The 27506-nt window shown below is 40.9% G+C and overlaps 1 protein-coding gene across 3 annotated transcripts; it reads right to left on the bottom strand.

The window, feature by feature from the left end:
• Nucleotides 1–14776: 14776 nt before the first annotated feature.
• LOC109814385 (4-hydroxyphenylpyruvate dioxygenase-like) lies at nt 14777–22589 on the bottom strand. 3 transcript variants are annotated; one of them, XR_014430503.1, is made up of 7 exons: nt 21573–22589; nt 21218–21276; nt 20172–20291; nt 19960–20090; nt 18504–18572; nt 18311–18406; nt 17990–18218 (listed from the first exon to the last, which is right to left on the bottom strand). XR_014430503.1 is itself a non-coding variant. In XM_083066218.1 (6 exons), the coding sequence occupies exon 6, from the start codon at nt 16637–16639 to the stop codon at nt 14780–14782; it is 1860 nt and encodes a 619-aa protein (XP_082922344.1). In that variant the 5' UTR covers nt 16640–18218; nt 18311–18406; nt 18504–18572; nt 19960–20090; nt 20172–20291; nt 21218–21274; the 3' UTR covers nt 14777–14779. The 3 variants fall into 3 exon arrangements, 2 of the variants coding, with proteins under 2 accessions (XP_082922344.1, XP_082922345.1); XM_083066218.1 differs by lacking the exon at nt 21573–22589 and having other exon boundaries at nt 14777–18218; nt 21218–21274; XM_083066219.1 differs by lacking the exons at nt 17990–18218; nt 18311–18406; nt 18504–18572; nt 19960–20090; nt 20172–20291 and having other exon boundaries at nt 21215–21276.
• Nucleotides 22590–27506: the final 4917 nt, after the last annotated feature.

The following is a 27506-nucleotide window of genomic DNA, read 5'->3' as shown; positions in this document are numbered from 1 at the left end:
GTATCTAAGCATGTTTTGATGAATTGTGTTAAACATGAAATTTCATAGAGTATGGTATGACATGCATCATATGCGTCATTTTTTTTTGTCGATATGATGAAGAATACGTTGCTAGAGAAAGTTCTCCTTATGTAAAAGCTTGGAGATTCATGACCTTGGCGATAGCTAAAACTGGGATCTCCAATTCTTCCTATTGTATGCATGGGGTGTAACTTGGCCAACACCACTATCTCGACATGCCTAATGTATATTCTCTTAGTGTAGAATGTTGTGGTGGCTTCACTCAACATGGTTTCTAAGACTACTCTTATTTGGCCTTCAACAATAGTTGAAAATCATTTTACTAGCCACATGCATATAGTTTAGGATTGTCCATGTCCATTTTATTATCACAAATGTAATGATTGTATCATGGATGAATGTAAATTGTGAATATGATACATGCTAAAATGTGTAGCTATTGGAAGGTGTTTTCATATTTATTGATCTTAAATGTAAATGTATATTTGTTGCTTGTTGTGTGTAGCTACCTGACCATTGCTTACACCGGTACATGAAGTGATATGTTTCTCACTCTTTTTTATTTTTTTTTATTTTTTAGTGTATGATTGCAAGTGAGATTCATCATAAGGATGACAAGGTTGGAGATGAGGTGTAAACCTTATATTGAGTGTGCTTTGATAAGATGTGACATTAGGGCAGTAGCTAGGAATTTATGTTTTAGATGATTGTTTAAGTTAGAAGCCATGTATATTAGTTGGATTAGTATTAAGATTTAATATTCATTTTTTTGTAATAACCCTTTGAACATTGTTTTGCTTATTTTTTTAATTATCTAAGGGAATTTATGACAATGTTTATTCAATACATGTTATCTTTTGAAATTTTTTCATAGATTCAATAGTTATAAGTCTATGATAGCATGTTGGGTAGAAAATGTCATAGTAACACTTTGACAAAACCTTGATAAATGTCTCTTGGTTGAGGATGGATTAGGTGAATCACCATAAATAGGGTGGTGAAAGTGCGAAGTAATGGTTAGGGCTACAGGGAGCGTGTAGTACTGTAGAATTATGACTCAAGGTAAGAGGGGAGTGAGATAGTCGTATCTTTGGGTACATAAAGGGGTACGGGTGACTAGGTGATCCATAAGTTTCTTAATTTTTTGAATGAATTCTTGTACGTGTTTATGTATGGTCCCTGTGCGGAACTACTACTATGCAATGTGTATGGTTATATTTTCCTAATTAATTATTGATATGTAGAATTGTCTTATGTTTTGAGGGTTAGTTCATGCAATTCATCCAATTCCAATAGAACACACATTCATGACCAATTCCTTGGTAATTGTTAATTTAGTAAGGTATGTAGAGTAAAGTTTGATGAGAAATATGAATGTATCAGTGTTATGACATGATTTCTTAGGAATTTATGTGGTATGAGATGTGTGGGAGTATGAGATATTTATTAAGTGTATGAGATATGGGTCATGAGTATGAGATATGTATAACAATTGAGTACAATATAGGTGTCATGGGTATGGGATATGTGTCATGAGCATGAACATTCACCTTGAAGCCAAGAGTGTATGCCATTGAGCCATGAGTATGCACCTTAGGGCCATAAGTATCCGCCTTCAAGTCACGAGTACTCATCTTATGACCATGAATATGAGGCTTCAGATCATCAGTAATTGCTAATAGGCCATGAGAATACACCTTTGAACCATGAATAGAATTGTTGGGGCCTTGAGTTACAAAATACTTACATGCATATAGTTTGAGAAGTGGAACTCATTTGGTTAAAAACATGGAGTATGAGCATATTGACGTGAATGTGTTGATATTAAAGTTGTGAGATTATTATTGCAAAAATATCAGTAATATATGGCTTGTGCAATGTTACTTTGCCTTATATATGTGTATAATTATGTTAAAGTGAGATGTTTATAACTTCCTTTTTTTTTTCTATTGTCCCATTTTTTTATTGTTTTGCAAATGATGATCATTGTGACAATGATGTGGAAGATGAAACATGAGCCTTGTGGGATGTCACAAAGTGTTATTTTAGGATGTCACACTAGGGGGCTTAGAATAGGATTTCTACTCTTTTGAGTTTTAGGGTTGATGTTAAATACTTTGGTTTATTTTATGTCATGAAGGATTTTGGTGTATTCCTTTGATTTTAGTTGAAACCTTTACATATGGACTACTTTTTGTCATTTGAGAACTATTGTGATAAACTAGATTTGAACTTTTGATATTGCTATGAAGGGTAAAAGGTGTCATAGACAAGACCCATTCCATGGCTCCTAGGCTATCTTGAGTTGATGATAATAATGAGAAAATTGGTACTACATGCATATAGAATTAGGTGCATGCATTTGCATAAATCAATATTATATTTCTAATTGATTGGGTTGCTTGGATAAATGTAAAGTGAATTGGTGTATTGGAAATGAATGTTGCCTTTAACGATTGGGGATGAATACAAATGCATTTATGAAGTTTAAATATGATGTGTGTTTACTTATCGTTAGTCTTACACTTCATATGTACTATACATAGATGAGATGTATTCTCACTCCTTATTTATTGTTGTGTGTGTTTGGGTTGGTTGGCATTCGTAGGCTAAGATCAAGTACAAAAGGAGTTTGATGAAGGAGAAACTTAATGCTTTATAGGTTATTAAGGGATCTTATTCTAATAGTGTGACATTGGAAATTGAGCGTTTATGTTTCCTTTAGTTTAGATTTTATTAATTTTTATGACTTTAATCTTGCTAGAATTTTCATGTAATTGGAGAGCTGTATTGTACCTTGATTATTTTGAGAGACTAATTATATTTTAAGAGTGTTATTTTATAAATGTTTTGTGAATCCTTTTACTGAAATGACCATAATTTAATTTTTTTTCATAAAATTATTTTTAGTAAAATCACTTATTATAATTTTTGAGTAGAAGGGTGTCATATGAATTGCAAGTTGAGTCAAATATTATCTAATAAAGCTTAGGCAAATCATACTTAGCTTGACTCAACTCAATTCATTTCAAGCTCAATTCATTTCTAGCCTTAGGTAAAAGATACTCCATACCTTTGTTAAAAATCCAACAAATTGATCATTTTTATGGTTTTAATATTCTTGACAGATTTTGGTTTTTTTTTAATGGTTATTATGAGTAAAATTGGTATAAAATGGTGGAAAACCAAATAGAGATAATCCTTTTATTATTACCATAGATATAAACATCAGTAATCCATTTCTTCCTAACTGCAAGTCATTTTTAATTGTTTTATGCTTATTTTAAAAATATAATCACTTAATAAAATGTGAAATTCATAGCAAAGAATCATTGGGAAGCTTTGAGATGCTTGGTGTTCTTGTAAGAAACACTCCTATTGGCTTTCCTAACGACTAGTCTTCTGAGTTTGATGAGATGACTAATTCTTTGCTCTAAGCAGTAGGGAGGGTACCTGCAAAGACACTCCGATGCTCAAATGAGTATTTGGTACAGAACAATAAAGGCTATAGTATTAAATGATCGTACCTATTCCTCTCCCATCAGAGGTATATTTATAGTGACGTATTTGGGTCTGATGGGCCTTTTGTCTTGGAGGATGGGTAATTAGGGCTTTTAGACCCTAATTTAACCTTAATGTTGATTTGACATGGATATTACTATCTAATCTCTTCTTCTATAGTCTCCGGTCCAGTTTTTAAGGTGTCGAGCACCTTTTCGGTTGATCCCTCGACTGAAGGGGTATCTGACATAGCTCTTGATCGAATATCGTTAATGCTCCTTGGAATGTCCTGGTTCGCCTCCTTTGGTCACCCCTTCGACTTAAACTAGGACCGAATGGGGTGTTCGGTTCTGGTGGAGTCTCACCTTTCCTTTAGTTACCCTTCAGCCTATGCTAAAGGTCGAATGGGTATTCAGTTTTAGTAGTGGCCGAGGGGTATGTGTATGCCTTTCCAGTACACTACCCCCCTAAGCCCAAGGGTGTAAGATGAAGGGGTTTGTAAAGTTAGAGGTCGATGGTGTTGCCTTGGGTTGAGTAATTTTGTGACTATTCGAGTTGCCCTCTAAGCCGAATGGGTTGTCAGGTTGAAGGGTTGGGGCAGTGGTTAACACATGATGTGTTTTCGTCTTTGGGAGTCGTGTCTCCCCGGAGTTAGATGTGACTACTCAAGAATGCACCGTCTTAGGGTTTCACGTCTTGATATTTGTGAAGGGATATGTCTATTGGCTTTTCATATGCCAAACGCATTTATGAGGGGCCTCCTCACATGCCCCTTGGTGGTCTATATATAGATGTGGGGTATGAAGGGGGGTATGTGCCTATACTACTCGAACTCTCTGCCCCAATGTCTTGTTTCAGAACCCTTCTCCGAGTACTAGCTAAGGTAGGTATGTGTGTGTTCGTTTGGATCTCTTCAGGTTAGCGATGGCCATTGAGGAGATAATGTTGTCTTATGGGTCTTCGTCTAGTGCGGGGGGCTTGACCAATGTTTCTAAAATTGAGTTATCTGAGGATTTGTCAAAGTGGACTAGGAATAGTACTGAGGCTACTTCGTTAGGGGACAATTTGGGGTCTAATTTTCCCGATGCCGAGATGGGTCCTCTGGACTTCAAATAAAAGTTTCCCCCATGTGAGGTTCTGAGCTATGAATGGGTGGATGGTAAGGTGGCGGCCTGCTTCTCGTGTTTTTATGAGAGGGTCGCCGTGGAGTGTCTATTGAAGAGGTGTCGGTTGGCTTGATGGGACAATCTGGATCCATATCTGATTATGCTCCATCATTGCCGAGCCAAGGGGCCCGAGGAAACTGACTTGGTATTTCTTGTGAAGTGGGAAGATCAAGGGGGTTTTTTCTACATGTACGAGTGCTTCTTCAAAGAGCTCGGTGTGTCTCTTCCTTTGGACGACTTTTAGATGGGTGTACTCCAAGTATTGAATGTTGCCTCAACCTAACTCCACCCGAATGGGTGGGCGACCATGCAAGCTTTTCGGGTTCTCTGTAGATACCATTATATTGAGCCTACCGTTAGCTTGTTTTTGCATTTTTTCTGTACACGCCCCTCACATAAGACCGTGATGGGTTTCCTTAATAAGGCACGTGGATCGGCCACTTTTTAAACCATTTACGTCATCGTTCAAGGGTTTCAAATCGGGCTTTATAAAAGTAATAATCATTTTGGTAGTCGATCGGAATTATTTTTATGATAGTGAAGGGACACCATTGTTTCCATTCTATTGGACGCGGGTACCTCAGAAGTATGACGAGCTCACGGTTGAGATGTTAAGTCAGAAAGAGTTCGTTAACTTGACCTATTTGAACTCCTTTCCACGAGAGATTTCGGGTCAATTTTTAGTGTTTTTTCCAAAATCCGCTCGGCCTCGTTTTGACTTAGAGGGTGTGTATCCAGGTTTGTTGCTTAAGACATTCATGTTAAGTTGATGTGTGACTTTTGACTTTTTTTGCAGGTTGGATGGCGCAAAAGGGTATCGGGCTTTCTAATCATCATGTTGTGCGCAACTGAGCTCTGGCCAGCACCTCGACCAAAGATCATCAAAGTGTGGCCATTGACAAAGTGCTTACTTATGCCGAGCCACGTCCCACACCCCGAGATGTAGCGTTGCCCAATCCCAACGAGATGAAAAGAAAAGACAAGGGGAAGCAAAAGGTTGATGTTGGGGCCTCAAAGCCTCCTCGCCCAAAGCATCTCTGAACTGAGGGTCCCTCTACGGACCTAGCTATCCCTTCGGCTATTATGTCCAAGGATTTCCTATCAACAGAGATCTGGCCTTTGAGGATGATGTCCTCAGATCTACTTTTTGTGAATGGTCACCGCATGTTGGAGTCGGTAACCCCTTCGTTTCAATGGGCAATGGCGTGTGAATTGCAGGTGCGGGCAACGACGATTCTTCGGAAGCTTGCCTTGGAACCCATGGTCGATGCCCATCAACTGCGCAAGTCTCTAGAAGAGACGAGGACGACTTTCAAACACTCAGTCGAGGCACATGAAGTAACCTTGAACGAGAAGTTACAATTAGAGGCCAATGTTTCTCGATTGAAAGAGGCCCTCAGTGAGATGGAAGGCTGAGCCCTAGCGCATGAAGATGCCAAGAAGATGAGGGTTCAGAAGATTGAGGAAGCCCTAGCCTTGGAGGCTAAGCTCAAGGCCGACATTGAAGCCTCTCTCGAAAATTTTTGGACCGAGTGTGAGAAGAAAATCATCGTGGAGCATGAGGCCGACTTTATGCATGCAGTTCGGCAAGCCACCCACTTCTGCAGCGTCCCCCCAATTTCTCTTTTTGAATTAGGCAAGGATTTCTATTGGAGGGTGTACATGGATTTCAATTATAACACCCCAATTTTCATAGATTATACGAAGGCTCAAAGATCAATAAGGGTGATTCAGTAGCCCAGAACAGGCCATTCCAAAACTAGAATGGGTCGTTCCAAACTACTGAAAAGGCCTATAACCCTAGTTGGGAACAGGTCATTCTGGTTTAAGAATGGGTCGCTCCAAACATGACCGTTATATGTTAAAACGCAACCCCAGAATGGGCCATTTTGGTTTAAGAACGGGCTGTTCTAGATGTGAATTTTACACATGATAAATAAGTCCAAAACGGGCCATTCCAGATCCAAAATGGGCCATTCTGGCCACTCCTGACATCTATAAATAGCAGACTCTAGCACTACTCCTAGACACACTCTCTTAAGACCAAGGAGAACCAAGAGAAGAAGATCAACCAGATTCTGTTCTAGCCTCGTCTTCTGCTTATCCAGGTAAGGGGGGAGTGAGAAACCTCGCTCTAAGTGTGGGAATGTATGTCGGGTAGTGGGATTGGCCCCCAATCCTATGTTTGTTGTATGCTCATATATGAGCAGTTTTTCCCAATTGTATCTATTTCATCCCAGTTTCTCCCTGAATGTTCTAATTGATGTAATTAGTATGTATGTATGAGTCGTGTTTGTGTTTGGATTATAATTGCAGACTTTGGTGTTCCTATGGGTTCCTATGGGAAACCTTAAGGGAATGCATTGATGATTGTAAGAGGAGATTGTTTGAAGAGGCAATTATATGAGTAAATTGTATTATGTTAAATGTTTATTGTATGAATTAGAGTGCTCTATGGGTTCCTAAGAGAACCCTAGGAGAAACAGGCAAAATATGAATGTTTTCTGTTTTATTTTCTGATTATTTTGTTGTATTCCTTGCTGGATGAGATGTACGAATATGTGTTTAATTTTGCAAATAGAAGAGTTTTGATATGAATTAAAGTGCTCTATGGAGACTATGTGAATATGATGAGATAACGTGAAATGTGAATATGAGACATGAGATATGAGGATGTGATAATGTTATATGAAAATAAGATATGATAATGTTATATGATAATGAGACATGATAATGTGATATGAGAATGCATAGAGTCTTGATTGACATGCATTATTTGAATAAATGTTTTTAAGGGTACGATATGGAATACACCGCCAGGGAAGGCCCCCTTATGTAAAAGCTTGGGGATTAGTCCTTGGGGATAGCTCGGTTTGTAAGTCCTAGTCTCGTCCATTGTGTGCATGGGATGTATCTTGCGCGGCTTAGCTATCTCGACTAGACCCTGGTACTATGTCCTTCTAGTGAGAGTGCGTAGAGGGTGTGACCCGGCATGTACTCCTAGACTACTCTCGTGTGTTGCTAGCGGCAATACACCATTGTCGCCACCCGCCGAAACGGACATTGGCATTCGCGACGATGGTTGGACTCTTTTTTAGTTTTGAAAAATGATGGATTGTTAGAACGACTTATTCTCAAACTGAGACCTCATCGAACTAACAATTTTGTTAAATGATTCTCACCAATCCGTGTTAATCCCAAACGGGACCCTCCATGGATTAGTGGTTTTCGCAAAAAGGGGTTCTTGGAGTCGCCACCAATGTTTTACTCAAAACATTGGAAAAAGACATAAGGCAATTGATTTTCGCAAATCAACTTTGGCCATTACAACCAGAGTTGGGTAAGGGAGTCGATTACGTGTGGGGAAGGTGTTAGCACCCCACAACGCCCCTTTCGGGTTCCCTATGACGGATTATTTCATAAATAATAGCGTAAAATTACTAAACTATCCCTATTTATTAGAACGATTATAAGTAAACTATCTACATGATGAAAGCTTTAAACGTGCAATGCAACAATCAAAAAGCGATAAATGAAAGCGGTAAAAGAAAGGATTTGGAAAGAAACCTTCGAAGCGGGCTTTTATATATTCAAAAAGGAGTTAGGAGGCTTTTTGGCGCTCCTTCCCACTACACGTTCGCTCGCTCCTTTCCCTAAAAATAAATATTAACTATGGAAATCAAAGAGATTTCCCTTCGACTTGTTCGAGTCTCAAGCTAAAGGCTCGTGAACTCAAGAACTTAGTCGGATCAACTCTCGGAGAGATTTCTAGGGCAGAGAATAGCTCAAAAACCCAAAAATACTCAGCCAGAGGGTGGAGAAATGCTCCAAATGTGTGGAAGGACGAGCCAATGACGTCCTATTTATAGGATTGAGGCGCAGTACGACCTAAGGAGTCAATACGGCCCGTACTGAACCTCTAGGAGGGCGTATTGAGCTCCAATCCTCACACACCCTTATTCTAAGCTACTCTAAGACTTCTAGACCTACAAAGAATCATCCTAGGGTCTTCCAGGAGTCCTTCCAGCTGACTTTCCTTCGGTCTTCGAGAGTCTTTGAGTCTTATTTCCGACCCGGACAATTTTAGGGGTCTACAGCTGCCCCCCCTTTACTTAGTCGAACGACTTTTTTTGGTGTACCGGTTGACAAGTAAAGGAGTTGACCCAATTGTCCGGGGAGTAAGCCATCCTTCCGACTTGTAGTGTCTTCAGGTGGGAAAATTGTTGAGTAGCCTCTCTAGGTTGAGTTTGCCCTCTCCAGGGTGAGTATTAGTCGTCGCCTCTCCAGGCTCGTGCATAACTCGGTGTCTCTGACGACCTCGGTAGCGTGAGTTTGCCCTCTCCAGGGTCTGCATGCCTCTGTGTTTCTGACGACGTTGGCAGCTGCATACCTCCGTGTTTCTGACGACGTCAGTAGCTGAGTATTAGTCGTCGCCTCTCCAAGCTCGTGCATACCTCGGTGTTTCTGACGACCTCGGTAGCGTGAGTTTGCCCTCTCCAGGGTCTGCATGCCTCCGTGTTTCTGACGACGTTGGCAGCTGCATACCTCTGTGTTTCTGACGACGTCGGTAGCTGAGTATTAGTCGTCGCCTCTCCAGGCTCGTGCATACCTCGGTGTTTCTGACGACCTCGGAAGCGTGAGTTTGCCCTCTCCAGGGTCTGCATGCCTCCGTGTCTCTGACGACGTTGGCAGCTGCATACCTCCGTGTTTCTGACGACGTCGGTAGCTGAGTATTAGTCGTCGCCTCTCCAGGCTCGTGCATACCTCGGTGTTTCTGACGACCTCGGTAGCGTGAGTTTGCCCTCTCCAGGGTCTGCATGCCTCCGTGTTTCTGACCACGTTGGCAGTTGCATACCTCCGTGTTTCTGACTACGTCGGTAGCTGAGTATTAGTCGTCGCCTCTCCAGGCTCGTGCATACCTCGGTGTTTCTGACGACCTCGGTAGCGTGAGTTTGCCCTCTCCAGGGTCTGCGGTTTGCCCTCCCCAGGGTTGCATACCTCCGTGCTTCTGGTCACTTTAGTAGCGTGAGTTTGCCCTCTCTAGGGATTTGTGATGATTTTGTCTCCACAGTCCACGATGCTGCTTCGACGGTTGTTTTTGATTTTGGTGCCGCTGAGGGCTGGATAACGCAGGGATCCGTCTAGGGGATGTGCAGTTACTCATAGGTTCTTGTGTCCCAACTTTCCATTGCGTAGTTGGTGCCCACTGGGGAAATTCTGATTCCTTGGGGATGCAGACACAAAGATGCTCTTTCTGAGGTGAGCGATGCCTTATGATTGGCTGACGTCCTTTCGACGTTGGTGGAGTATCCCAATTATCCTTATTCGGGTGACTTTTTTGATTTTCTGGTTTTGTTGCCTCTGCGTAGGCTGTTATCCGCTGGGGGATTCTGTCGTATTGATCTTGATTGGCCTCTTCTGTTAGGCGGATTATCTTGACGTTCGGTGTTTAGCTGAATACCGAATTCCTCTTGGGGAATGGTTATTGATCTTTTCGGATTTTCTCTTTTTGAAGGAGTGCCTCTGAGTAGGCGAATGGGGATTGAGGATCTTATGTATCCCAGAGTATTATTTAGAAAGCCTCTTCAGGCTTAGCTTCACTCGTCGCTCGAGTTGGAAAGCTATCTTCCACTGAGGAAGTCTAAGTCCTTTGACTCGGATATTTTGTTTGGATGATCATGCTTCCATTGGGGAATCTTGCTGATCTTGCTCTGATAGCTTTCACTGGGAATTCGGCCCAAGAGTGCAAGCTGAGATGTCTCTGGGGAGTATTATTTCGGCAAGCCTCTCCAGGCTCAGTTATTCTGTACGATTGTTGGATTTTCTGAATTTTTGCCTTTTTTGTCAATTTTTCGGCTTTTTCTGTACAGAAATTAAAGTGCTAAAGAATTTTGAACTCGAAAGTGGAAAATTTCATTAATCAAACGGAATGAAATTTGTACAATGATGATAAAAAGAGTGGGGCACAGCCCAATCAATCAAAATAAACAAAAAGCAGGAAAACACAGCAAATGGCCGGTCTTCATTCCTCTGCCGGCGGATCCTGTGGAGGGTCTGGGAAGCGACGATGCAGCCAGACTGACAGGTTGTCAAAATCCTGTCTCAGGGCGTCAATGTTGTGCTGCGCAGTGTCGAATCGGGCGTCGATGCTCTGCTGCAACGCGTCGAAACGAGCATCAAAGTAGGCCCTGTCTTGCTGCGAGGTGTCGGCCTCTGTCTGCGGGTCCCCTTCACCCGGGAGCTCGATGTTCTCGAAAAGCTCACTGAAGGTGTCGCGGGTGGTCGCACGTACATATTGCCTCCCTGCCTTAGCAATGATCTTCATATTGAGCAGGGTGGCAGCATTGATAGGCTTGGGCGCCAACTCCCCCGCATCTACGCCATCAGGGCACCCCCAAGTCTCGGCGAGTCGTGAAAGGAGCGTAGAGACCAAAATGTATCCTCGTCGAGCGTCGCTGCCCTCTCTTGCCCCCAGATTCTTTATATGTTCGAGAAAAAAGAATTCGGGGTTGGCCTTCTGCCTGGTGGCCATGCAGTAAAGAGCTAGCAGATCCTGCCGCGTTACTGACTCTGGACTCTTCAGTCTAGCGTGGATGGAGCCGGTGATCAGCTTGTGGCAAATCCGGAGCGCAGTCGGGAGCCGGGTACCCTTTACTCCAGCGTGATAATCCATCTGACCCGTGACCTCTCTCCACATCTCGGTCGGGGTCAGATTATCAGGGCACTCACAGACGGCGTCCCGATATTCCAACTGATCGGCTCGCCGAAAGAAACCAGCCTGGACGTTGAATTCATCCAGTGTCAGGGAGCGGTATCCTCCCTTCATCCAGAAGTCTACAGAGTAGACCGTTGCGCCGTAGCTGTTCGTCGACTCTGTGACACCGACGGTAGCCAGAAATTCCTTTGTCGCGGTCAGATAGATCTTAGGGTGGGGATCAAGGAGGAACCCCCATCCTATGGCATCGATGTAGCCTCTGACCTCATCTTCCCATTCCATTGCCCGAAGGATGCTGAAGTCGAGCACCCTCGACGGCTGGAAGACGAATGACTCGAGGAAATCCAACCTCTCTTGGTGCCGCGCGATCATTTCAAGTTGCGCAGGGACCCTCTGCCTCTTCCTTGAAGACTCGGCCATTTTTTCGGAATCGGAGGGATCTCAAACACACTCACAGATAAAGTATGCAGAGGAATGAAGATGTTGTGATGAATGAGAGGAGGAGGGACGTATTTATAGAAAAAATTAGGTCAGTACGGCCCGTATTGAATTCAGTACGGCCGTACTGACCTTACTGTTGATGTATAAAAGAATGGGCCAATACGGGCCGTATTGAATTCAATACGCCCGTATTGGTGTGGACGTTATGGCCAATACGGCTGTATTCATTTCAGTACGCCCGTATTGAGTTGAAAATTTGTTCATAACCCTAATTTTAGTACGGGCGTACTGAACATGGTACGGGCGCATTGTTTTTTCTGAAGTTCATTTTTTTTTTTCAATAAACAGAGAATAAGTGATCTTCCAGTACACCTATCATCTGTATGCATGTGTGCGGTATGATGCACCTAATTCTATTTGATTTATTTTTCAAAAGAATTAACCGATGCGTTTCTTTGCTTGGATTTTTGCCATTCCTCTAGACGGGCTGTGCGCTGCCGATTTCTGTAACCGAGGAATGATGCGTGTTATATCGAGATTGGTGTCATCAACCCAGTGATCCTTCCCTTCCTTTAGAAGACGTATCAACCTTCCTATTGACCACTATATCTCCATGTTTCCACTAGATTATTCTAAAATCGTTTGGGACAAGAGAAAAGAAAGGAAAGATATTTTTGTTCAAAAGTTTGTGTTTTAGAGGGGATTATTATTGTTTTGAAAACGGTTTTTGTAAGAATGGCTGGCCAAGGTAGGCTCATGTGTTTAGGCTTGTTTGATTAAACACTTATGAAGTTAAGAAAGTCTTGTTATTGACGTTGTGATTCGACAACTTAGATAGTTTCCCTTGAACCTTTCTTTTTGAATTCAGCTCATGGTACCATCATGGATTTCTTTTGCTTTTTGATTGTCCTTATTTTTGCCTAAAACACCCCTTTGTGGCGTCTCAGCAGACCTTTGTTTTTGTTCATTTTTGCAACCCTAATTTTTGCCTAGGTCACCCTTTCGTGGGATTCCTAGCGGGTTCTTTGCTCTTATTTTTGCGCAGCCCCCTTTTTGGGTTTCCTATCGAGCTTTTTTGTTTTTAGGATTTTGTCCTTAAAGGATTTCTTTTTTATCCATGATGGCACTTATCGAGGCCAAGGAAAGGTGCTCCAAGTTGTCACACACACTTCCACATAAAAATGATGCGGGTTTATTGTTATTAAGACGATTTTAACCACATTCATGCTTATTCAAACAGGGTTAAAAATAATGTGGTCTAGAAATTTATTGCAAGCAAGAAAAGAAGCAATAAGAACTAATAAAGAATGATTTTATTATAATTCTAGCAGAAACATGTGCCCTATCGAGGCTCGGGGGTCGGGCTGTCCCCGAGGAGTGATCTCTAACAGTCATCAGGTCTATACATCCCTATCGGAAGAAGAAGAGCACTTGATGACGACGACCGGCCTTGACACTTGTGAACCGACCTTCCTAAAGATCTCGCTTAAAGAACGTCGAGAAGGATCTTGGTTCCTCTTCGTCCTTTGATCTTTATTAGGGTTGTATCCTAACCCTTGTTTCCCCGGATTATCCTTAATAATGGGTAGCTCGGGAATTCCTTGGGAATCCTTGCCAAGTCCTTGTCCAGGCAAGTATCCGTTCTTGGTGAGCGGGTAGGCTACCTTCTTCATTTCTCGGGGAAACGTTTCGACATTGGCAATCTCCAATGCTTGGAAGGCGGTCCCTAGAGCTTCCTCTACTGCATCCACGTAAGGTATGGCAGATGGCTTGCTGATGAGTATGTCATCTTCGGCTTGTACGGTCACCAGCTTGTCACCCACTATGAATTTGACTTTCTGGTGGAGCGTAGAGGGAACAACTTTCGCATCATGAATCCAAGGTCGGCCGAGGAGACAGCTGTACGCGGGAGTAATGTCCATCACTTGAAATTCGACATTAAAGATGGTGGGTCCAATTTGGATTGGAAGATTGATTTCTCCCACCACTTCTCTTTTAGAACCGTCGAAAGCTCGGACGATCATGTTGCTCGGGCGCATTTGGATTCCCTTGATTGCCACTTGATCAAACGTTCTTTTTGGCATCACATTCAAGGAAGATCCATTATCCACCAAGACTTTAGCGATGTGATATTCCTTGCACTTTACAGAGATGTGCAAGGGCTTGTTGTGATTCGGTTCCTCAGCGGGGATTTCTTCATCGGTGAAAGTGAGGTGATCATTAGCCGTGATGTGACTAACAATCCCCTCAAACTTGTCTTGGGAGATAGTGTGCGACACGTACGCCTCGTTCAAGACTTTCAATAGAGCTTGCCGATGCGGTTCGGAGCTTAGGATCAACGACAACAGAGTAATCTTTGCTGGCGTCCTATGAAGTTGATCCACGATGGAGTACTCGCTCTGTCGGATATATTTTAACAGCTCGTCCGTCTCCTCCTCGGATTCTTTATTTTCCTCGGTTTTCTCTTTTTCTTTTTCCTTTCCTTTATTCTTGGGAGCTTTATCATGAAGATCTTCGGGAGTGTAGATCCTGCCACTCCTAGTCATGCCCCCAAGTCCAGCGATGTTAGAGATATCGCTGTCGGCAGAAGAATGGATGTCGTATATCCATGGCACAGCTTTATTCGATTCGTAGGGAAAAGGTCTTGGAGCAGTGATCTTCAACGGTGTCGGACCTTCCCCTTTATTCGTCTTGATTACCAACAACGGAGTTGATGTGCGTTCGCTTGGCGCGGTTGTTGGCTTACACTTAATAACAAACGGCGTGCGATCCATTCTGAACATACGCATCGATTAATCCTTTCTTTTTATTAATGTTATTAATGAATTACTAGGAGAGATGTATGCAAATGAATGACTATGAAATGCAAAGGCAATTGAAAGATTTCATAGATCTCAAAAGTTCGATTTATTAATCAAAGAAAGTGTACAACTCATTATACAATGCTTCGAAGCAAATTTTTACAAAATGAGAAAAGCCGATAGAAACCCACAGGCGGGTTCATGTTTCTTCTCCATTCAACTTTGGCTTCCTCTACATGACGGGCCATTGCTTCGGCTTGCGTATGGACCGCTTGGCTCATATTATCACTAATCTTTTGAGCGTCCTTCGCCTTTTGAATATAGTAGTTGATCATGGCTTGCAGCTCATTAAGCTCGTCTTCGGCTCGATCCTTCTCCTCTCGGAGCTTAGCCATATGTGCTAATCCTTCCCTTTCCTTCTTGCGAAAATCAGAAAGGCTTGCGGTTTGTTGTTGAGCAACTTCCCGCCATTGCTGCGCATCGGATCGAGTCAAGAGTAGATCATCTTGCATATCCTTGATCAACTGTGCCTGCCTTGCGTACTCGGCTTCAAGGCGTGCTATCTTTGCGTCGACATCTCGGAGTTGACTACTCGGTTCGACCTTTGGCATTTTGGATGCCCGAATAGCCTTCTCATTAAGGTTAGCACACTCGTCCTTGAGCCGCTCTATCTCATGGTCTTTTTTCTTGCACTGCCTTTGTAGACCGTCAATGGCGAAACTGGATTCTTCGCTTTTCTCCTCAAGAACTCTCATCTGAGCTCCCATGATTTCCAGCTTCTTGGTCAAGGCATCGACTTGTTCTTGCAGCAACCTCCTCGTGACTGCGGTTGCGCAAGAGGTGGATGGTTGGGGCACTCCCCTCTCGCTCCTCCAAGTCTCGTAGTCGGTGGAGACGGATACCCGAGGCTTTCCAAGCTCTCGATCTCCCTCGTAGATTGGTCTCTCCCATGTTCTAACGACAGCGTGCATGTCCCTTTGATGCTCGGAATCAAAGGAGAAACACAATCCTCCAAGCTCCTCTTTAGTAGGAACAATCTGAGTCCTCATAAGTTGCCTCATAGCCAATCTAGGTGAATAAGCTATGCAACCTCTGAGGCCCATCAAAGGTACGCTTGGGTAACTGCCGCATCTCATCAATACGTTGCTCGGACGGAACCAAGGACAAACCCATGTGAAGTGCTCGATGCTCCACTGTTCCATCTCTTCCTTCCATTCGGAAGCATAACGGCGGCATACGGGGATCTTCGAAAAGCTCCTCAACGGATCGGGGAAAGTCCCCATGTGACTAGAGGCGTAGAAGTGTGTGATGCTCCACACATATAACAAGGAGGTGCAGCATCGGATAATCTTCCCTTGCTTCTGCTGAGATATGTTGACAGAAAGCAAGGTGTCGGCAAGAATGGCAGGCACGAGACTCTTCATGTGCACGTCCCATGCGAAGAAAGCATCCATAGCGGCATGGTCCACTGTGTTAGCGTGAAAGGGGAATAGGACTGTCCCAAACACGGCTAACGCTAGAGTCTTGTTGAAAGCTAACCAATCTCCCTCACCAGCTAAGGAAGAAAGGTGATCCTCAATCATAGCGAGCTTCCAACCTTTGATACTGCCGTTCCCCACTAAGGCAGATGATCGTGATGGTAGTTTGACTTGAGTAGCGACCCTCTCCACGAACACATAATTACCATGAAAAACATAGACTCCTGCTGGTTTGGGCCATCGCAGCATGAGCTCGTACTCCTCGAGAGTAGGAACTAAGTCAAACTGGGGGAACTCGAAGCAATGCAGATCGAGACTCCAAAAGTGAACCAATGCTCTCAGAAAGGCCGGATCCACACATATCTTCATCAAATCGAGGACTCGTCCATATGATTTCTCGAACTCAACACGAGCCTCATGTGGCATCAAAGAACAGAGGTGGTCCAACCTCTCGGCACGGTATAACAAGAAGTCCACTTTCTTCAACTGCCCTTGCACTCCCCTAGATCCCTCCATGATCTTCGATAAGAATGCATGATATGAGATGATGGCGTTGAATATGCATGCATTGTGTTTATTCAGCTAAGCATTATCATGTTTTCAGGATGCTCCTAAGATGATGCATGATATTGCTTGGTTTGGATAAATAACTTTTTTTTTTTTTGGGTATTTTGTTTTTTGTATTTTTTGGGTGAAAAGGGAAACTACCTACATGAATGTGATGAGGGTAGATGTTAACACCATGTAATGGAAGATTCTTATTCCTATTTATTCTTATTCTAAAAGGGGAATGTTGTATGTTTTAAAGAATGCAATGTATGCTCAAACAATGTCACATAAACAATGCACAAACAATTCACTCATCCACGAACAGTCACGAGCGAATCACAAGGGAGGGGTATCCTGCAGACAAGTGCATATTCAAGGAGGTTCTAACTGTTCTCACCGGTCTAAGGCCCCCAAGGTGCCCCCATTATAGGGACCCAATCCCTTTCGTCATAAGTCGATGGAAAGCTCCAACGCACTGTCGGACTTGAGTTCATGGTTTTCACCTTGAGTGATGCTTTCCGACAACGGTCTACGGGCACCTATAGACCCATTCGACAATCGGCCGTACTAGCATCCACTCCCTATGGCTTTCCACTCATGCCCCCGGGTATAGAGGGAACTGTTGTGTGCAAAGGTTCGTGTGCAGTTTATATTTCAAACAATTGCGAAAATTTAAACACCCAACAGTTATTAAAGCCAATTAGGTAAAACATATTATCATACAAGCGAGGGGTAATGAAGTAATTTTAAACTATCATTTTAGAAATAATCCATCACTAAATGGGACTGACTCTCGAGGCTTCCCCAGTGGAGTCGCCATCCACTAGTGAAAAAAAGGCTTTTAAAATCGGTTATTTTAGACTTTTAAAATCGGTTATGGAACCGATCTTAAAAGAGCCGATTTTGAAAAGGTAGACTTTTAAGATCGGTTATCAACCGATTTTAAAAGTAGACTTTTAAGATCGGTTGATTTATAACCGATCTTAAAAGTCTTAACTTTTAAAATCGGTTATAACAGCAACCGATCTTAAAAGTCTACTTTTAAAATCGGTTGTTATATAACCGATCTTAAAAGTCAAGACTTTTAAAATCGGTTGTTTTGTAACCGATCTTAAAAGTCGAGACTTTTAAAATCGGTTATGTAACAACCGATTTTAAAAGTCTACTTTTAAAATCAGTTATGGCATAACCGATCTTAAAAGTAGTGATTTTTTTTTATATATTTGACTTGTTTTAGGAGCACCTCAGAACAAAAAACCTGCAGAAAAACCAGACAGTTCAAAATATTTTCTCAATGAAGCACAAATCACATACAAATGACAAGATGATAAATGTTAATCATATATATATAATTGAATAGTTTTAAATACATCTAATACATAAATGGACTACATTGCTCAATGAAATGTAAGTTCTAACTAGTTAAAACAATACTATAAAACATAAGCCCAAACTAGTTAAAGTAATGGTCAATAAAAAATGTGGCCCATTGCTCCCTAATGATGTTTATGTCTTCTAGCGGCAATGGTGATCGATCTATAAATATCTGTTAAGAAAAATTAAAATAATTAGTAATAATTCATAAAATATATAGAATGAGAACTTAAAACAAAAAACTTTCAAAATTGTAAAACTTACTTCAGTCCACCCAGATACTATTTGTGAATCGATAATAGTATGCATTGTCTTCATTACATAGTATCCGCACTCATAATTTCCTTTTTGTTTATGAGACTACAAAAAGAATATAAAATCAATTTCAATAGAATAGTAATTAAAAAAAATTACTAAATTACTTAAAAAAATATCATTGCTAGAATTAAAATCTTACTTTAGGAGAAACCCAACTCATTTTTTTCTTCATCTTTGAACCTTAAATATATGATATCCTTCCATGACCCTAATGATAAAATGACATTATAATTAGTGTAAAGTCAAATGTAATGATAATCAATAAAAGAAATTAGATATTTTTAAACAATTTACCTATCTAATAAATCAAGTATGTTTATTTGTAAAATTTTTTTTAATTAGCTTATTATCCTTATTCATATATTCTTAAGGATTTATTGAATTGTTTATTCATACAAGAATTGATATATAAAATCCAACCGTTAATATAAATTCAGTGTTTTTTTATTTTCTCTCTATTTATCTTCTTATTTAATCATATTAATTATTTATCACATTTATATTTTTCTCTCTTTTTCTAGTCTAGTATATATGATAACAAGGTGTACATCTATTAATTTTGTATGAACAAACAGAGGAAGTTAACACTGCCAGTTTGATTGACGTGTCACTTTAAAAGGATGTCACGTGATCATGTATGACCACTTACTTTTTACATTTAAATGCAAGAAAGATGAATGCTGTAAAATTAAAACTTCACTTCTCTCGTTCATAAAATTCTTAATTGTAGAGTGAATTATTATTCCGTTGAAGGAATAGGTTGAAATCTAAGGTTGGGGTCACCTGTTCAAATAATTAACATTTAGGTGCTCATTTTGGAAAGACTTTAACTCTAGGGTATTTCTATTTGTTTTCCCTTTCATTTCTTCTCTTTCTAGGTTATGGTGAAAGACATTGAGCAGAATAACCAGATAGCACCCAGAATTTTCTCTCTCGCGAAAGTTGGTTCATGTGATTTTAATACTTACCTGTCTTATCATTCTTCTCATGTTTTCAGCAAATCCATTCATATATGTACAATTTCAGCAAACATGTGGCTTCAGCACCGGAAGTTCTATTATGGAGCTGAAAAACTGACTTCACCGGGCTTTCATATTTTTGGAAACTACTACTCTCATAACCTTTTTATTTCTAATTTTATGATCTCATTCTTTTATTTACTAACTAACCAAAATGGGAACATTTCTTAGACAATAGGAAATCAACAGGGAAAATAGTCACTACTGGAAATAAACATGTTTATTATTTATGAGAATGAGAGATTACAGAGGAACCAATATTCCTATTGCCAAGTGCTAAGCTGATATTATTCCTAGCTGATAAAATTATAAGAAAAGGAAAACCAACTCTCAAAGATAAATGCATAAACAAATTATTATAATTCTGGTTGGCAGTGAGTGGTGACACTTATTGAATATAACATAGCCAGCAGCTTAAAAAGACAAGCAGATTATAACGAAAAAAAATTAATATAAATTTACATCCAATCGTGATTTTTTAATTGAACAGTCAGCACTTCTAGAGAATGCGATGCACTATATTTGATACAAGCATGAATGCACAAGCAAATAATTGCGAAATTGCAAATACCAAACCTTAATCTCCTCAGACATTAGTTCACTGTTCGTGTTCTGGATCCCACGTTTGACAGCAATCTTAGTAACTAAACTTTTCTCCCAAAGCTTAAGGATAGCACATGCCAGACCTTGGTGATTTCTATTTCTCCCTTCATTATGTTTCAGAAAAAACATGTATAAGTAAAAAAGGAAAATAAATTTAACAAAATCTTGCAATAGATGAATCTTACCTAAGGAAAAATGACAAGGAAGTGATTTTGCAAGCTTCCTTAAATTAGTCATCTCTGCATTTGTCAGCCGAGAACGCATTCCTGTAGGAAGAAGCCTAAACGGTGTTTTGTAACCTGGAACTGTCCGGGGAAGTAAATCAGCATCAGATATGAATTTATTAATTTATATGGGATTTGGAGGATTTATATTTCTTTCCGGTAAAATGTATTAGATCAAATATTGCAGCACACAAACTAATAGAATAGCAGGAACATCAAAAGAAACCACAGCCAGAAAATAGGAAATCAAAAGGGAAAATAGTCACTACTGAAAATAAACATGTTTATTATTTATGAGAATGAGAGATTACAGAGGAACCAATATTCCTATTGCCAAGTGCTAAGCTCCTATAGGGGGCAAGGCTCTCTGCTCATAACTAACCATCAGATTGTTCATAGCTCTCTGCTCATAAATTTTTACATGACTGAACAAAGTGTGATATGTATATGCGTGTTGGCAGTGAGTCAGTGGGACAATTGCAATTTGAGAAATAGAAATTGTATATAATCACTTTACCTTATGCTAATTCTAATTTGAGAAAAATGGATGGCGCAATTGCAGTTTGGATGGGGTAGTAAGTATTTAAATCCAGACAATTTGATTTTGATTATATACACAATACACTTTATATGCCATATCAAGAAATCCACTCTCCTAAAAGTTTCAACTATTCAATCTGTGTTATTCTGTCATGAATATACCACTTGAATGTTAATCAAATAAATATTGTGAGCTTATTTTCAATTGTAAAGTATAATAATAATAATAATAATAAACAGAGATGTTTCCTTTGTCTCTCTAGTGGGAGATAAGTCTAACTTCAATTACTTTTTGGTAGAGACACATAAACAAAGAAAATTTTATCTCAAATGTTTTCTCCTCCCAAACTACAGCCAACAAGATCTGTGCTGGTAGCGCTGTCCTTAGACTATTCTTCTACCAGTATTGAATTTAGAAACAGAGCACCAACGAAATCAATGTCATGGGAAAAGAAATAATGTCAAACCTGATCGCCAAAATTGTTGTGAATTGTTCCTTGTAGGTCTTCAAGTAATCCTTTAAGGTCTAGTGTAACAAGTAAAAACATGAATTATAATATAACACCATAAAATTTTAAGAGGAAAAAGACGTGAGATTAAAATGTAATGGCACAAAATTAAACATCAAATCTCAAATATGACATCGACAGAACATGGAGAACTGTGTTATTTCTCTTTGTATAAAGACTATCTGAAAGTACAGGCCAACCAAAAGCTACCAAAATCTGCCTCCTTGAAGCTAAACCATAAAGGCAGCATAGATTAAGTAACCTCTCTGCATAGAATCAAATGCATAATATTGAAAAGCGAAAAAAGAGATACCTATCCCCAACAGGCTTGGTGAAAATCTGAAGCAGAGTGCCCTGGTCATCTCTGTCAACGAGAATTCCAAGCTCTTCACAGTCCTTAATCTGGTCAGCGGTCAACACATCAGAGGCACGTTTGTGAAGGTTGGCGTAATAGGTGGGAGGAGGAGAAGGCATGAACTCAAACCCACCAATCAAACTTCGTTTCCTCATCTCCCTACGAGTACCGAAAATGTCTTCAGAAACAAGCGCAAGATGCTGAACGCCCGGACCTTCGTTGTGTTCCAGATACGTCTCAATCTGGCTCTTCCGCTTCGTTCCATAAACCGGCTCGTTCAGCGGCAGCACCACCATCTCCGAGTTGTTCGCCAGAACCACCGAGTTCAACCCGCTCTCACTCGTTCCCACGTCCTCCGCGGTGAACTCCGCGAACTCATGAAATCCGCTGAATCCTTTCAGGTACCTCACCACCGGCGCCAGCTCCGCCATGTTCCCCACGGCGTGGTCCAGCCGCCGGATCCCGTAGTCCGGCTCCGGGAACGCCGCCGCCTCGAATCTCGACAGGAACCACCGCGAGGGGCTGGAGTCCGCGGCGTCCGACGCGTCCTTGTAGCTGACGAAGCGCAGGACCACGTCGCCGTAGAGGCGAACCTTTGCGAAGCCGGTGCGGCCGTCGAGGAGCACCGGCGGAGAAGCCAGCTCGGCGCCGTGCTCGACGCTGGCGCTGAAGGCGGCGGCTTCCGCGTCGGCGACCTCGAGAGCGATGACGCGGACGCCGAGGCCGTGGTTGGCGGCGGCGTCAAAAGTTGGAATGGCGGCGGTGGAGGTGTGGGCATAGAGAGAGGTAGTTGCGTTGTGACGACGGAGGAAGAAGAATACCATCATAAGCTTTCATCAACAAAAACGAAGCTCTAGTGAGGTCTGCGAAGAGGGTCACATATACTCCCTCGCCGCACCTAGATGAATGAAGCCCTAAGCACGCATGAAGGAAAGGGCAACAACAAGCTTATAGGATATTTAAGATCGGTTATCCAGAAACCGATTTTGTATGTTATATACAAAATCGGCTCCTGTATACCGATCTTAAAAGTAATAAAAAACACATGATTTAAAATCAGTTAAAATATAATCGATTTTAAAAATACTTTTTAAAATCGGTTGTATTTGAACCGATTTTAAATGTATATTTTTTAAGATCGGTTATTTTATAACCGATCTTAAAAGTACTTTTAAGATCGGTTATTTTATAACCGATCTTAAAAGTATTCATGTTATTTACAAAATTGCCACCGCGTCACTTTTAAGATCGGTTACCTTATAACCGATCTTAAAACTCCGATTTTAAATCCATTTTTTGCACTAGTGATCTGTCGCCACCTGCCGAAACGGACATTGGCATTCGCGACGATGGTTGGACTCTTTTTTAGTTTTGAAAAATGATGGATTGTTAGAACGACTTATTCTCAAACTGAGACCTCATCGAACTAACAATTTTGTTAAATGATTCTCACCAATCCGTGTTAATCCCAAACGGGACCCTCCATGGATTAGTGGTTTTCGCAAAAAGGGGTTCTTGGAGTCGCCACCAATGTTTTACTCAAAACATTGGAAAAAGACATAAGGCAATTGATTTTCGCAAATCAACTTTGGCCATTACAACCAGAGTTGGGTAAGGGAGTCGATTACGTGTGGGGAAGGTGTTAGCACCCCACAACGCCCCTTTCGGGTTCCCCATGACGGATTATTTCATAAATAATAGCGTAAAATTACTAAACTACCCCTATTTATTAGAACGATTATAAGTAAACTATCTACATGATGAAAGCTTTAAACGTGCAATGCAACAATCAAAAAGCGATAAATGAAAGCGGTAAAAGAAAGGATTTGGAAAGAAACCTTCGAAGCGGGCTTTTATATATTCAAAAAGGAGTTAGGAGGCTTTTTGGCGCTCCTTCCCACTACACGTTCGCTCGCTCCTTTCCCTAAAAATAAATATTAACTATGGAAATCAAAGAGATTTCCCTTCGACTTGTTCGAGTCTCAAGCTAAAGGCTCGTGAACTCAAGAACTTAGTCGGATCAGCTCTCGGAGAGATTTCTAGGGCAGAGAATAGCTCAAAAACCCAAAAATACTCAGCCAGAGGGTGGAGAAATGCTCCAAATGTGTGGAAGGACGAGCCAATGACGTCCTATTTATAGGATTGAGGCGCAGTACGGCCTAAGGAGTCAATACGGCCCGTACTGAGTTTTTGAACTACAGTACGGCCGTACTGAATTCAGTACGGCCGTACTGAAGTTCAAAAACTTCAGTACGGCCGTATTGATTTCATTATGGCCGTATTGTAGTTCAAATGGCTCAGTACGGCCGTACTGAACCTCTAGGAGGGCGTATTGAGCTCCAATCCTCACACACCCTTATTCTAAGCTACTCTAATACTTCTAGACCTACAAAGAATCATCCTAGGGTCTTCCAGGAGTCCTTCCGGCTGACTTTCCTTCGGTCTTCGAGAGTCTTTGAGTCTTATTTCCGACCCAGAAAATTTTAGGGGTCTACAACCATGTGATGTGTTACTGGCACCACATGCTTGATAATATGTAGTCCGTGTCCATTACATGTGCATTTTAATGTTATATGTTAACTTGATATTTTTATGTCTTTGATGAGTGGAATGTGATATTGTTGTTAATCCATTTATGCTATGTACATATACATGTCTTGTTTGTGTTTGGCTATCCGGTGTGTATTCCTACACTGTGAGCCAGAGTGAGATGTTTCTCACTCCCTTTTCTTGTGTTGTTTTCCTTTGACTATTACATAGGTGATCATCAACATGAGGCTAAGGATGTTGGTGATGAAGCTTAGGTTTCTATGTTGGGCTTTGCTCTGATAGGACATGTGACATCGAGGAATAGATAGGATTAGATTAGGATGTTGTTCTTATTAAATTATTTTGGAAACCTTAGCATTATTTCTTTGTAATTTCCGCTGATTAAGTTATTTGTCTAAGTCATGGATGTGGTACTCTTTATCTAAACACGTTTGGTATTTCAATTATGAAAGATTGTGTTATTCAAATTTTATTATTTATGTCTTATGGTATGCGGGATAGAGGGTGTCACATCAATGATACCCGAACGAGGTCACTCCTCCTCATTCGGCAGAACCCGAGGACCCGGGAACTACTATGCAAGATGATGAAGATACCCAGGATGGTGATGGTGAAGACCATGCTGTTACCCTGGATTAAGGTGTCTAGGTAGTTTCTTATTTTTTTGTACATCTATTTTGATCATGATGTATAGATTTGGACATAGTTTTTGCTTTGTCGTGGTTCGGTCTTTGGCCATATTTGATTGTATCTTGGGCCATTAGTGCCTCTTATGATTTATCAATGAATTTTTTTGAAATGTTCTTCAGCTTATTGTTGTTCCTCGTTGATTTCTACTGATAAAAATTTTAACCGAGTAGGTAACATTGATGTTGGTGTTAGGTTAAGTACAACACGGTATGGGAGTGGTATTTTGGCCGGGTTGTGGGATCCAAGAATGTTTTGTAGCGATTTTGGCCATCGTCCTTGATCGAGTGTTGTTAGGATTTCTTGTGTTTGGCCAAGACTTTAACAAAAATTTGGCTGAGTGCTGGAACTTAGGAAGGTTCCTAGCTACCAAATTAGTTGACCCTTTTTATCCGAGTAGTTGTGCTTGGGAGATGCATCCCTGACCGAGGGATAGCTCCTAGGAGAGTTTTAGGTATTCCAACTAGTTGGTTGGAGATCATCCTTGGCCATGTTTTAGTACTCGGGAGGGAATAAGTAACCTTCCTTGGCCAAGAATGTGCACTTGGGAGGGAATTAATCATCTTTCTTGCCGAGTAAGTGTACTCAAGAGGGAATTAGTTATCTTCCTTGGCCGAGTATGTGTACTCGGGAAGGAATTTGTTATCTTCCTTGGCTGAGTATGTGTACACGGGAGGGAATTATTTATCTTCCTTAGCCGAGTAAATGTACTCGGGGGGCAGTGTATTGAATGCTGAAATGGGTTGACAGAGTCGAGAAGGAATCTATCAATCCTAGAGCAAGTTTGGTGAACTAGCTCAAAGCGAGCCCTCTTAAAGATGTGGGAAACACTTTGCACATGATGGCATCTTCGTAAGTATACAGGTCGACTTGAGTGATAAAAGTATGAAGGTGCTCCTCCAGGTTGGTGGTCCCATCATATCGATCTAGAACCAAAATTTTCCAATTGTCGGGTAGACAAGCACTTACTATTTCAGGGGTGAAAAGTGTTCTTCCTTGTCGCTTTTGCCCATCGAACATGGCCGTAGTTGCTATAGCAGGTTGGTCAAGGATTTTGGGTTCCTTGTACCATCTTGAGGTTTCGCCTCGATCTTGTGTAGGCCTAGTGTTAGGGATGCTCTGTGATGGTTGCCATAAATGGTTGTCTCTTCTAAGCTCAGCATTCTCCCTCCTTAGGATGGAAAATTCATGGAAATCCTTCTCTTGAAGTCTCCTTAGTTCCAACATTTCTTCTTTTAGCTATTCTATTGCTGACGATGGATCGGCTGGTTATGAGCGATCTTCATAAGATTCTTCCATCCCTTCTCCTTCAGCTTGGTCTCTTTATTGCCTAGGTTCCTGGGGCATCCCGAGGTTGTTGATAGTCGTGTTCTCTTGCTGACTTCTAGTAGCTACCATCTCAACTCAGGGTCAAAAATTGTTTCGATTTCAACCCTACGGTGGGCGCCAAAATATTCTTATAAGAAACACTCTTACTGGCTTTCCTGGCGACTAGTCTTCTGAGTTTGATGAGATGATTGATTCTTTTCTCCAAGCGATGGGGAGGGTACCTGCAAAGGAACTCCGTTGCTCAAGTGAGTATTTGGTACAGAGCAATAAAGGCTACAATATTAAATAATGATACCTGTTCTTGTCTCATCAGAGGTATATTTATAATGACGTATTTGGGCCTGATGGACCTTTTGTCTCGGAGGATGGGTAATTAGGGCTTATAGACCCTAATTTAATTACCTTAATGTTGATTTGATGTTATCTAATCTCTTCTTCTAATAGTCTTTGGTCTAGTTTTCAAGGTGTTGAGCACCTTTTTGATTGATCCCTTGACCGAAGAGGTATCCAACATAGCTCTTGACCGGATGCTGTTAATGCTTCTTGAGATGTCCTGGTTCGCCTCCTTCGGTCACCCCTTCGGCTTAGGCTAGGACTGAATGGGATGTTTGGTTCTAGTGAAGTCTTGCCTTTCCTTTGGTTACCCTTCGACCTATGCTAAGGCCAAATGGGCTATTCTTCCTTTCATCCTTTCATTCATGGTTTAATAGAAGAATCCGTTTCTTTCAACTTTAACTAATGAGCATTTTGTTTAACAATTCTCATTGGTAAAAATGAGAAGGAATTTAGCTACAAATTGTTGACTCTTAGTATTAGAGGCATAAAAAATGATTAATTAATTAATTAAGGAGGCTAAAAGAAAAGGCAAATACGATTGCATTTTTAATTGGAGAAAAAGTTGATAATCGGAATGGCTAAAATAAAGTGGATGTGGGATGCGTAGAACTCAAACCAAACATCACTTTCATGATAAAATTAGCTATGACACTATTTATAATTTTTTAAATACGTAACAATGAATTAGAATTGACAATAATAAAGTTGTATCAGAAGGCATCAAACTCTACAAATCAAGTAAAAAGAAGTCGGTTCAAGACTTCAAGAAGTATTTCAGGAGAAAGTGACTCCCAAGAAAATTTTCCAAATAAGACTCTCATAAGTTTACATGTTATAGATATATGTGAAAGCTTTAAGTTAGTAAAAACTGATAAATACAACCTGTTTTTGGGAAGTTTCATTTGTTTGGAATGCTGAGGATGAAAAACTTGGAATTCATTTCCCTTTTTTTTTTTCTTTCTTCAGAATATTGAGTAGGACACGTATAGA

Source organism: Cajanus cajan, chromosome 11 (assembly GCF_000230855.2).
Source record: "Cajanus cajan strain Asha chromosome 11, NIPB_CcT2T_4, whole genome shotgun sequence".
Taxonomy (NCBI): domain Eukaryota; kingdom Viridiplantae; phylum Streptophyta; class Magnoliopsida; order Fabales; family Fabaceae; genus Cajanus; species Cajanus cajan.
The sequence above is the reverse complement of the archived record's forward strand: the minus strand, read 5'-3'. Positions and strand labels throughout refer to the sequence as shown.